The sequence below is a fragment of the Glycine soja genome, chromosome 17, assembly GCF_004193775.1.
Source record: "Glycine soja cultivar W05 chromosome 17, ASM419377v2, whole genome shotgun sequence".
In the NCBI taxonomy this organism is placed as follows: domain Eukaryota; kingdom Viridiplantae; phylum Streptophyta; class Magnoliopsida; order Fabales; family Fabaceae; genus Glycine; species Glycine soja.
In genome coordinates, this window is record NC_041018.1 from 41373827 (window position 1) to 41385987 (window position 12161).

The window sequence follows — 12161 nt, forward strand, 5'->3', positions numbered from 1 at the left end:
TCCTCGTAAGAATGAATAAATAAGAATATGAGATACACTAATAAAATAATTATATAATAAGAAGTATGAGAGAAAAAAAGTGAGAAGTGGTTTGCCATAGTAAAAAAATTAAAACAATCTTACTCTCACTTTTTTCATTAGGGTTAGCTAAGTTATTTTAAATAAAAAATTCTTAGTTTATATAGATATATTTTTTTATTTTATATAATTATAATTATTATATAGAAGTAAAGGATTATTTTAACCTTTTTAAATTCATTTTATAATATCAAGCTACATAATAATGATCTCATTATCCACTCATTTTTTTTTCTCAAAAAATTATTATGGAGATAGTGAATTTTCCGACTAGGTTATTGTTCCCCGTTTCTACCTCGAATTCCACCGTCCCTGTGAGTTCTGTTGTAGCAATCGAATAGGTACTAACTATTTCGTGCTGTGAGTGAGTGTGAGGATTGTTGAATCGAATCGCGAAACTCTTACTTACACCCCTCTCTGTTTTTCTATTCACAAGGTACGTACAGTGTCACATTCTTTTGTTTCAGTGCCTTTTTGGTTTGAACTCAATCAAATTTGACTCTTCTAATTAGGGTTTTGAAAGATGGCGGTTGAAAATCCCGAGGATGGATTGAAGAAGCTGGAATACTTGTCGCTGGTGTCGAAGGTGTGCACCGAGTTGGAGTCCCACACCGGCACCGGCGACAAGGTTCTTGCGGAGTTCATCACTGAGTTGGGTCGATCATCGGAGAATGTTGAGGAATTCGACGAGAAATTGAAGGAGAATGGCGCGGAGATGCCGGATTACTTTGTGCGAACGCTCCTCACCATCATCCACGCCATTCTCCCTCCGAAGCCGATGGATTCGAAGAAGGAGAAAGACAGTGTCAACGGCAAGACCACCAAGTTCAAGGCTCTGGCCATCGCGGACGACAGGGACCGGGCCAAGGAGCTTCAGAAGGAGTTAGAATCCGAGGCCAGAGAAAAGCAGAAGCCAGAAATTGAGGAAGATGATGATGGGTACCGAGACAGGGATAGAAGAGATAGGCGCAGAGATAGGTATGAAGATGATAGAAGGGATTATGGCAGAAGAGGCAGAGATAGAGATGATGAAGATGATAGAAGGGATTATGGCAGAAGAGGAAGAGATAGAGATGATGAAGATGATAGAAGGGATTACGGCAGAAGAGGAAGAGATAAATATGACAGGGATAGAGATAGATATGAGAGGCGCAGGAGAGATGAACATGAAGAAGAGCATGGGCGTGGAAGGGAGAATGGGGATAGAGATGGTAATAGGAAGGGTTTACAGCACGGTTCTGGTGAACTTGAATTATATGCAGTTTATAAAGGGAGAATCTCCAGAGTAATGGAGACTGGGTGCTTTGTACAGTTGGATGACTTCAGAGGGAAGGAGGGGTTGGTCCATGTCTCACAGATGGCCACCCGGAGGATTACCAATGCCAAAGATGTTGTCAAGCGTGATCAAGAAGTGTATGTAAAAGTGATCTCAGTTTCAGGCCAGAAGTTGTCTCTTTCCATGAGAGACGTTGATCAACATACCGGTAAAGATCTCCTTCCACTGAAGAAGAGCTCTGAGGATGATGCGTTGAGGATGAATCCGCAGGATTCAAAAGATGGGCCTGTTGCCAGGACGGGTCTTTCAGGTATCAGGATCGTGGAAGAAGGTGATGTTGGTTCTTCGCGGAGACCTCTGAAAAGAATGAGCTCTCCTGAGAGATGGGAAGCAAAACAGTTGATTGCTTCGGGTGTCTTGAGTGTTTCAGAGTATCCAACTTACGATGATGAGGGGGATGGATTGCTGTACCAAGAGGAAGGCGCAGAGGAGGAGCTTGAGATTGAGTTGAATGAAGATGAGCCTGCATTCTTGCAAGGGCAGAGCAGATACTCGATGGATATGTCTCCTGTTAAGATTTTTAAGAATCCAGAAGGTTCTCTGGGTCGAGCTGCTGCACTCCAGTCTGCACTTATAAAGGAGCGTAGGGAAGTGCGAGAACAACAACAACGCACAATGCTTGATTCAATTCCAAAGGATCTCAATCGACCTTGGGAAGACCCTATGCCAGAGTCAGGTGAAAGGCATCTTGCCCAGGAGCTTAGGGGTGTTGGTTTATCAGCCTATGATATGCCGGAATGGAAGAAGGATGCCTATGGGAAAACCATTACCTTTGGGCAAAGGTCAAAGCTTTCTATTCAGGAGCAGAGGCAGAGTTTGCCAATTTACAAGTTAAAAAAGGAATTGATTCAGGCTGTGCATGATAATCAGGTCTTGGTGGTTATTGGAGAAACTGGTTCAGGTAAGACTACTCAAGTCACACAGTATCTTGCTGAAGCGGGCTACACCACAAGAGGCAAAATTGGATGTACTCAACCCCGTAGGGTGGCTGCAATGTCAGTTGCAAAGAGAGTCGCAGAAGAGTTTGGTTGTCGATTGGGAGAGGAAGTTGGTTATGCCATTCGGTTTGAGGATTGCACTGGACCAGATACCGTTATCAAGTACATGACGGATGGTATGCTTCTTAGGGAAATATTGGTTGATGAGAATCTGTCACAGTATTCTGTTATAATGCTTGATGAAGCCCATGAAAGAACAATACATACTGATGTTCTTTTTGGACTGCTGAAGCAGCTAGTGAAGCGTAGACCTGAATTAAGATTGATTGTCACATCTGCTACTCTGGATGCCGAGAAATTTTCAGGATATTTCTTTAACTGCAACATCTTTACTATTCCTGGTAGAACTTTTCCTGTGGAAATACTATACACTAAACAGCCTGAAAGTGATTATTTAGATGCAGCTTTAATCACTGTCCTACAGATCCACTTGACAGAGCCTGAGGGAGACATTCTTCTCTTTTTGACTGGTCAAGAAGAGATTGATTTTGCTTGCCAATCTCTCTATGAGAGAATGAAAGGATTAGGTAAGAATGTTCCAGAGCTAATCATTTTACCGGTTTATAGTGCCCTTCCTAGTGAAATGCAGTCTAGGATATTTGATCCTGCTCCTCCTGGGAAAAGGAAAGTGGTAGTGGCTACTAACATTGCTGAGGCTTCTTTAACTATTGATGGGATATTTTATGTGATTGATCCTGGATTTGCTAAGCAAAATGTTTATAACCCGAAGCAAGGACTTGATTCTTTGGTGATAACTCCAATTTCACAAGCATCAGCCAAACAAAGAGCTGGACGTGCAGGGCGTACTGGACCTGGGAAGTGTTATCGCCTCTACACTGAGAGTGCTTATAGGAATGAGATGTCTCCTACTACAATTCCTGAGATTCAAAGGATAAATCTGGGGATGACTACGCTTAATATGAAAGCTATGGGGATAAATGATCTGCTGTCTTTTGATTTTATGGATCCACCATCACCCCAAGCCTTGATTTCTGCCATGGAGCAGCTTTACAGTCTTGGAGCATTGGATGAAGAGGGCCTTTTAACTAAATTAGGGAGGAAAATGGCAGAATTTCCTTTGGATCCACCGTTGTCTAAGATGTTGCTTGCCAGCGTGGACCTTGGATGCAGTGATGAGATTTTGACCATAATTGCCATGATCCAGACCGGAAATATTTTTTACAGGCCAAGGGAAAAGCAAGCCCAAGCCGATCAGAAGAGGGCAAAGTTTTTTCAGCCAGAGGGTGACCATCTTACCCTACTTGCAGTTTATGAGGCCTGGAAAGCCAAGAATTTTTCTGGACCCTGGTGTTTTGAAAACTTCGTTCAATCCCGATCATTGAGAAGAGCACAGGATGTCAGGAAACAACTTCTCACCATTATGGATAAGTATGATATCTATCTATTCTTCTAAATATTTGATTTCAGTTTTTTTTGTTTGATACATTTACCTTGCACAAAATTATTAAGGTTCCCAATGGTTTTACAAATGTTCTTGTTTTTTAATATAAAATTTTATGTATAGTGGAAAATGGAAATTATTCTCTTTATGTAAGAGATACCCGAAATATTTTGACTTTGGGCTTCCTGTTCTTGTGATTGTAATCAGCATTTTGCTATGGTCAGTAGTTATTGTGTTGATTGGAGTCCCTTGCATTATTATTTGATCATAAATTGCATTCTAAATCACATGTATGAATATTTCAGGTACAAATTGGATGTTGTAAGTGCGGGAAAAAACTTCACCAAAGTCAGGAAGGCTATCACTGCAGGGTTCTTTTTCCATGCTTCTAGAAAGGACCCCCAGGAAGGTTACAGAACCCTTGTTGAGAACCAGCCTGTGTATATCCATCCAAGTTCAGCTCTGTTCCAGAGACAACCAGACTGGGTCATCTACCATGAGCTTGTGATGACAACTAAGGAATATATGCGTGAGGTCACTGTCATAGACCCCAAATGGCTTGTTGAATTGGCTCCAAGATACTTCAAAGTGGCAGATCCTACAAAGATGAGCAAGCGAAAGCGTCAAGAGCGAATTGAACCACTTTATGACAGATACCATGAGCCAAATTCATGGCGTTTGAGTAAACGTCGTGCATAATATGTAATTCATCTATGTTCTCTTTATGCAATGTCTTGGATACTGTTATATGTTGCATTTAGTTTTAAATGCAGTTTTTGTCCTTATATGAGGATTTAAATGGAAAGTTAGACATATTTTTATTTTCATTACTAGGAAAGCTTAAATTATGATATACAACTGTTTTTTTAATATTATTGTAGAAATTGGTTCAGATTACAATGTTAAGAATTCTTGGTTCATTAGTCTTATTTCCTATTCTTTTCTGTTCCTGATATGTTACTTTAATTGTTTGAATAAATAATAAATATACCAGATAGAACTACCAGGTCTTCCATGTCAAGGTCTTGTTGCTTTAATTTTTCAATGAGAACCTCTAAAGTGGAATTTGGAGCTTGGATGAATAGGTTAGTTCCATTGAAACTTGACTCGAGAGAATCCTTTATTCTCTATAAACTGCCAGAGGCACAAAATCTATTTGTCTTTGATGTTCAAAGATATCATTATCGGTAACTGCTTAGTTCCATTGGGTGGTAATAAGGTTTTAGAAGGAATTCCATTTTGGACATATTTGATAATTGATTGCAGCTTTAGTTGTTTTTTTAGTCATTTAGTATCTCTATTAGATTAGTAGGACTACTTGGGTTGTTAATATGTTTTCTAGACTTTGATATCCATCCCTGTTCATATCTTCTTGTTATAGCTTCTTACAATTGCTAGTTGTTGGTGTCTTGATATATGTTCATAACTTCATATGCTATTTGGATAAACTCTTCAGCACCATTTTCATTGAAATGAGGCTGATTTTCTGCAGGTTTGTTTGGGAAGTAGTAATTATTAAGAGGATATCTGAAGCTTGGGTAGAATAGCATCGTTGAAGTTTGTGTATGTGAACTTTCCAATTGGCTGTATTATTTGTTAGACTCAAGAAAATTACATACACAAACCAGGTAGTTTTATTTATATATTTTCTGGGTGAAACTAGAAAAAATGTTGCAATAGATAACAGACAGTAAAAGAGTACAGAAAAAAGTCCCTCACAGAATAACCTGTCTCAGTACACAATATTAGGCTGAAGCCCTAGCAGATTGTTCCTCTCTCAATCACACTCACAATACAATCCCCACACTGAATGCAGAAACTGACATGCTATATACATAAGAGACACACACGTAACTGTAAAATAGTTACTAAACACAACTGCCCTAAAGTTACTGAACACATACATAACTGCCATACTGTTCACATAACTGTTCTATCAGTATTTATAGAGTGACAGTTATTGCATTGATCATTAGCATTTAACTTGACTCTTATGGCTGTGCATCTGAAACTTGGGCAGATTATTCACATTGAACATCACTATTGAACTCAAACAAAGTTTGTTCAACTTGACAATGATTATCTACATTCATAAACTGACATAAATTTCGTCATTCTTTGATGAAAATGGGTTTTCTTATTGCCTCTTCCAGGTCTTCAAATGTATTAAATCATTTGTAATCATTGGATTTTTAATGTTGCCTATCCTTGTTTTCTAGCGTGGTCTTAATGAGAATGTTCTCACATTGTATTTTGGACACTTGGTTTCCTACCGAAATCCAGCCCTCCTTATTGTTGGAGTATCTTCCATTTGTGCTCTTGATTTCCTTACAGATATGGGAAGTAGATGTGACCATAACTGGCTCCCAGAAAGCTCTTGATAAATTTGCTAACTGCACTTAATAGTTGTGTGTGTGTGTGTGTGTGTGTGTGTATATATATATATATATATGATTATACCATTATGGCTTCGTGTCAAAATTTTGTATGTTTTCAGACTTTGATATATTGTTTGTGGTCCTGTCCTTACAAAAACAAAGGAAGAGAAAAACAAAAAGCAGCATACGTCCATGTTCCTTTCAGGTGGTTGTAATGTAAAATAATGGCACAGTATTGTTGGTTACTGACTGTTTTGATAAAACTTGAGATGGAAAATTAAGCAGCAAGTCTGTAATGTTTGAGTATTATGTATTCGGAGACCTATAAAATGACACAGACTAAGAAAAGGATTACAGGCGAAGAATAGAGACACTTGAAAGAAAAGCAAAACAGCTTGCCCACTTCTGCAGCTTTTAACTTCAAAAGTACCCTTGTGGTGTACCAGGTGAGCTGTTACCCCTTACTTGATTAATCAATGAACCAGAACAGCCCTTCATTCTCAAGATCTGAAGCTGAGTTCTAGGCTAGTGACTTTATTTATCTCAAACACAATACACAATTGCCATTTTTTTTTAAACTTCAAATTACAGATGCTTTGAGGCATATCTGTCTTTTTAAACATGATATTGGATATGAGATTAATTGCTGTCCTGTTTCCATTAATTTAATTCTGTGCTATCACCTAGAAGTTATTGATGTCTATACTCTTGTTGAATCCTTTCTATCTTTATTGCTATTCTTTTATTCTGACGATGATCCATGAATTGCCCTACTAACCTTTATTCATTCCTGTTAAGCTTTCATTTTTCCCTATCATTTCCTTCTTTATTAATTTCATTTTCTCGTCTGCAGATTAAGTTCTATCAATATCCATCTTGTGTCTGAAGTTCTGGTTCAGTTGAAAATGAGGAAGGGAAGATATTTCTGCAAAAGAATCTGTCTGCTTGAATTGGGAGAAAGGTGCTGATACCCTTCAAATGGAGTGCACCTGCAAAGGTGAACTTGCACTGGGCATATCAAGAGTGTGCAGTTAAATTGTTTAACATTAAAGAGATCATGTGATGTGTGCAATCAAGCAGTTCAGAACCTACCTGTTAGTGACATGATGTGTTTTTATAACAGACTGCTCATTTGATGTATTATTGGGAACCTCATTGTCTGTAATTGTAGGATCAGTACTGGTTAGTTATTAGTTACCTACTGATTACAAGTGTCAGTTGCATAGAAAGGTTGCGTGAGGCTCATTTTGAAAGAAGGCCAAGTTCAGAACATGTGATGTATTTTTCTTCATTTGTTTATTTTCATAGCGCAAAACTGTCAAGACTAGTGCCTTTGTTTGTAGGCCATGCAAGGATGAGATCAATAATTGTAGTATTGAGTTTGATGCTTAGCACTAAATTATTGATATGGCTACTCTGTCTCTGCTATTTGGCCAGTTTGGCATAACTGTTGGTTCTTCTGCATATCCTATTTCCTCTACCATCTCTCTCTTAAATGGTAGTAAGAATACCTGAGTTTTAAGAATTTTACATGGACTTCTTTTGTTGTATGCAGTCGCAATTTGGTGCATAGCTCTTATCACAGGTCGGATTTCAGCACCATTTGTTTTGTTCAAAAGCTAACACACAAAGCTTTCAGATGGTATAACTTTCGGATTCGTTTTCCATGCAAGTCAACATTCCAAACCCAAACCTGTTTACTGCATAATGCCCCATATGAAAGCAAAGCAATTGTTCCTTCAATTTAGGAGTGAGAGTGGGTTAGGGTTATTTTGGAACTAAGGAGTACAAAAACTATTGAATGTCTTTTAATTTTAATTAATATGTAAATAATTGATTCTCTTCACGATTTATTGTTGTATTTGACTTTTAGCTTTGGCTTGTTTATTAAACCTGGAAATTTAATTAGCAGTGTTAAAATTCATTGTTAAAATATAGAAAAATTAAAGTGATATAAAATAATACGTTTATATATTTTTTTACTATCTTCTTACTTTGCTGACAAAGTTATATTTTTAAATAATAATAATAAAAAAGGTCATATATATTATTAAAAATTAAAAAATACTATAAATAGTAGAATTAAAATAATAATATAATTTTAAAGTAGACAATTTATTATAATAATTAATATTACATTAAAAAAGATGGTAAGTGAGAAATTTCATTAAAAAATTATACATAAAAATGAAAAAAAGTTATAAATTTATAAAATTAATTATTTGAACTTGGTTCCATTATTTGCATTGATTTTTTTTTTTTCAAGATTTGTGCTGGTGGGCTAGCGCAAAACACTCTCCAAAGTGATTTACTAATTTAGTAAATTAATGTAAACGAATTGCTAAGTGCCATACTTTATTTTGTTTGGCATTCGGTACAAAAAAGTATATCGAAATTTTTTATTCTTGATTCATAAAATCCATTTAAACCTACAACACTTTTTTATTTATTTATTTAGAAAGCATGACAAAGTATTTCGTAAAAAGCAATTCCTTCCACGAATAGGAAGTTGTTTTGCAAAGCAATTACAATAAAAAAAAAATATCACTTCATTGGAACAAACCACAGCGTTGTCTACAAATTAATATTTTTATACAAGAAAATGTTTGTTTTATTTTTCAATAAGAGAATTGCATGTTGACGATAGATCTCTTAATCTTTGTGCAGAAAAAAAATTCTTTAATAAATCATGAGAGATTTAATATTACCATAGATTTAATTTCTGAGTAAACAATTAGCAAGGTCTGGATCAAGACACAACCACACACACTGACACAGTAAAGCACAACCGACAAGGTTCCATTTAGATTTGGTTATCTTTGAAACTAAGCTTTCTTACTTACTCACTTACTTACTCCAAACAAATCTAATCTCAATAATTCATCATCACTTCCAAACCTCACTCTCTGATTCAGTGACTCTGATCTCTCTCTCTCTCTCTCTCTCTCTCTCTCTGTGAAAGGACTAAGATGGGTTCAGTTTCTCTGAAAATAGGAGATGGAACAGCCAGATTCCAAAGAGCAACACTGTGTTCTTCAGCTGTTAACATTCTCATGATATTCTCTGTCATCACCACCAACCTCTTTGCTCTCTATGCCTTCACCGCTTCCCCAAATCAACCCCAACACTCTCTCCTTCACCACAACAATGCCCACAAAAACATCTCTCTCATCTCTGAACAAGTCTCACTCATCCTCAGAGAGATCGATTTATCCCAAAAGAAACTTGCCCAGATGGAGAAAGAGCTTCTTGGATACGAAAGCATTGATCTTTCGAGACCCAACATTGCATCCGAGCTCAAACTCTTCCTCCAGAGGCACCAGCTCCCTCTGGGGAAAGACTCAAGAACTGGGATCACTGAGATGGTCCCATCTGTTGGCCACACGTGTGAGAAAAATTCAGACTTTCTGTCTCAGTTCATGAATTACAAGGTTTTTGGAGCTTGCCCTGATGATTGGAGTGTGGCACAGAAGCTGATCTTAAAAGGGTGTGAGCCTCTGCCTAGGAGGAGGTGTTTTGCAAAGACTGTTTCCAAGGCAGGTTGGTACCCTTTTCCAGATTCTCTTTGGAAGCCTGTTGGTAACAAGACTGTTAACTGGAGTGGTCTTAATTGTAAGAATTTTGAGTGTTTGAATGGTAAGAAGTTGAGTAGGGAGTGCATTGGTTGCTTTGATTTGGTTCATGGCAATGAGAATGTTAGGTTTGTTAAGGCTAAGAGTAAGAATGATTTTCTGGTCGACGATGTTATGGCCTTGGGAGGTGGAGGGGTTAGAGTAGGGCTTGACATTGGTGGAGGGTCGGGATCCTTTGCCGCCAGAATGGCGGATAGGAATGTTACCGTGGTTACTAGCACTCTCAATGTCGATGCCCCATTCAGTGAGTTCATTGCTGCAAGAGGGCTTTTTCCTCTTTACTTGAGCTTGGACCATAGGTTCCCTTTCTATGACAATGTGTTTGACTTGGTTCACGCTTCCAGTGGCTTGGATGTTGGAGGGAAGAGTGAGAAGTTGGAGTTTTTGATGTTTGATATTGACAGAGTTTTGAGGGCTGGTGGTTTGTTCTGGCTGGACAACTTCTTCTGTGCCAATGAAGAGAAGAAGCAAACTTTGACTCGGTTGATTGAAAGGTTTGGGTATAAAAAGTTGAAATGGGTTGTGGGAGAGAAGGTTGATAGTGTTGGCTCAGGCAAACCTGAGGTTGTGTTATCTGCTGTCCTTCAGAAACCTGTTAGAGCTTAGGGGCTTATACAATAAAACAACAAGAATGAAGAATAATCTTGAGATTTTGCTATATCTCTTTCGCACATAATTTTGTGTGAATGAATTGCTTCCAGCATCATCATCAAATCCGATTGGACCTGGAATAAGTACAAGAATTGTTTCCTTACCAATTGTAAACCAAATTTTTGAGGTGACATATATTCTGTATTTCATGCTCTGTTTTATTATATCCCATTCTGAATTTCTGTATTAGCTTTTTTTTTTTTTTTTTTTTTGTATTGATAAGTTATTAGAAAGATGAAAAATGGATTATATTTTTGAAACTTATAAAGTCAATTTTAGTCTTTATATTGTAAGGCTATAATTTTACTTTCTTGAATATGATGAATCCAATCATATGTTTCAAGATTATTTGGTCAACTGGTCTTGATAATTTTACTATATGCATTCTCTACCTGATATTACTGCATCATATGCTTGACCACTGCTATCTTTATAGTACAATCATTAAGGATTGTTTCACATCTAAAAGAAATCATCCATTCTCAATGGCATTACAACTTTGTGGCACCTAGCTTCATTTAGAAAGGCATGAACCCGGGTTTATCTCTAAAGTATAGCAAAACAAGAATTTATCTGTCATTTAGTTCTATAACCATCAGTTCATCCTACTCACTGCTCTAAACCAAAGATTCTAATGAGACAACTCACAAGAATGTTGCCTGTCTCGTAATGGAAGATGCGTTTGTTAAGTCCTGCAAAAAGTCATGAAGATGCCAGGTATTGAGGCCTGCAGCTGATGAGTATTGATGACTTGCTGATAGGATTTTGATATTCTGTTAAACTGCTTCTTGTGCCTCTTCATAGTTGTGAACTAAACCATTTCATTGTTTACACTGACTTGACAAAACTATAAATTCTCTCTGAATGTGGAGATTGCTTTTAATCACAGGGACTTAATAAGGCTTCAGACCTAAAAGGTGAACTTCGAAAGGGAGATGTGTATATCTGACAAATGATATGATATGATAAAAAAAGGAAAGAGAGTTAGGGAGAAATGAGGGGTGTCAATGGAGTCTTTGTACCGAACGAGTGTCCAAAAATCAAAACTCATTTTGTTCACAGTATCCACTTCATATTCACTGTTACCTAAATTTATTCTTCAAGCCCAATTTGCTGATTAATATTGATGACTTACATACTTGCTGATAAGGTTTTAATATTCATATTCTATAAAAATGTGCCTCTTCACTCCATAGTTATGAAGCAAACCATTTCATTGTTCACATTGCCTTGTCAAAATTACAAATTCTCACAGAAAGTGGAGATTGTGTTTAATCACATACATGTGTATTAAGGCTCCAAACCTAATAGGTGAACCTGGAAAGGACATAGTTGAGAGGACCCGGGTATAAACCAACAATCAGCAGTTAAAGACGAGCTAAGGAAATATAAAAATACAAATTTGGTTGAGGAATGCCAACAACACACTTCTTAATACTATCTTTACAATACACTCATTAGTTGAATTCAAGTGAATCTTATGAAATGGAGAATGAGATGAGACTCCCATGGCTGTTGCTTCCTCCATCTCCTTTTTGGCTTCACATTCCGGAATGCACTCCTATTTTGGCTTCTGGAATGATCAATCTGGAAGGTAAAAAAAATATTTCGTAAAGGGTGCAAGAAGCAACTTGGAGGTGCAGGAAGCAACAGCCGACTCACATATGACCCACATGAAATTTATCT

At 37.3% G+C, this 12161-nt stretch overlaps 2 protein-coding genes across 4 annotated transcripts; both read left to right on the plus strand.

Annotated features, from left to right (window-relative positions):
- Positions 1–317: 317 nt before the first annotated feature.
- LOC114394102 (probable pre-mRNA-splicing factor ATP-dependent RNA helicase DEAH5) lies at positions 318–8081 on the plus strand. 3 transcript variants are annotated; one of them, XR_003662643.1, is made up of 5 exons: positions 318–514; positions 591–3801; positions 4120–4516; positions 5307–6638; positions 7046–8081. XR_003662643.1 is itself a non-coding variant. In XM_028355675.1 (4 exons), the coding sequence occupies exons 2-3, from the start codon at positions 602–604 to the stop codon at positions 4511–4513; spliced, it is 3594 nt and encodes a 1197-aa protein (XP_028211476.1). In that variant the 5' UTR covers positions 318–514; positions 591–601; the 3' UTR covers positions 4514–4516; positions 7046–8081. The 3 variants fall into 3 exon arrangements, 2 of the variants coding, with proteins under 2 accessions (XP_028211476.1, XP_028211475.1); XM_028355675.1 differs by lacking the exon at positions 5307–6638; XM_028355674.1 differs by lacking the exons at positions 5307–6638; positions 7046–8081 and having other exon boundaries at positions 4120–4734.
- An 882-nt stretch (positions 8082–8963) lies between these two features.
- Positions 8964–10818, plus strand: LOC114391441. Its single transcript, XM_028352452.1, has one exon. The coding sequence runs from the start codon at positions 9162–9164 to the stop codon at positions 10428–10430; it is 1269 nt and encodes a 422-aa protein (XP_028208253.1). The 5' UTR covers positions 8964–9161; the 3' UTR covers positions 10431–10818.
- The last annotated feature ends 1343 nt before the right edge of the window (positions 10819–12161 follow it).

Excerpts from the sequence above, each read along its gene's own strand:
- LOC114391441 (XM_028352452.1), top strand. The coding sequence starts at position 9,162 with ATGGGTTCAGTTTCTCTGAAAATAGGAGATGGAACAGCCAGATTCCAA.
- LOC114394102 (XM_028355675.1), top strand. The coding sequence starts at position 602 with ATGGCGGTTGAAAATCCCGAGGATGGATTGAAGAAGCTGGAATACTTG. Across the intron at positions 3,802-4,119 it reads CTTCTCACCATTATGGATAA|GTACAAATTGGATGTTGTAA; the intron begins GTATGATATCTA and ends TGAATATTTCAG.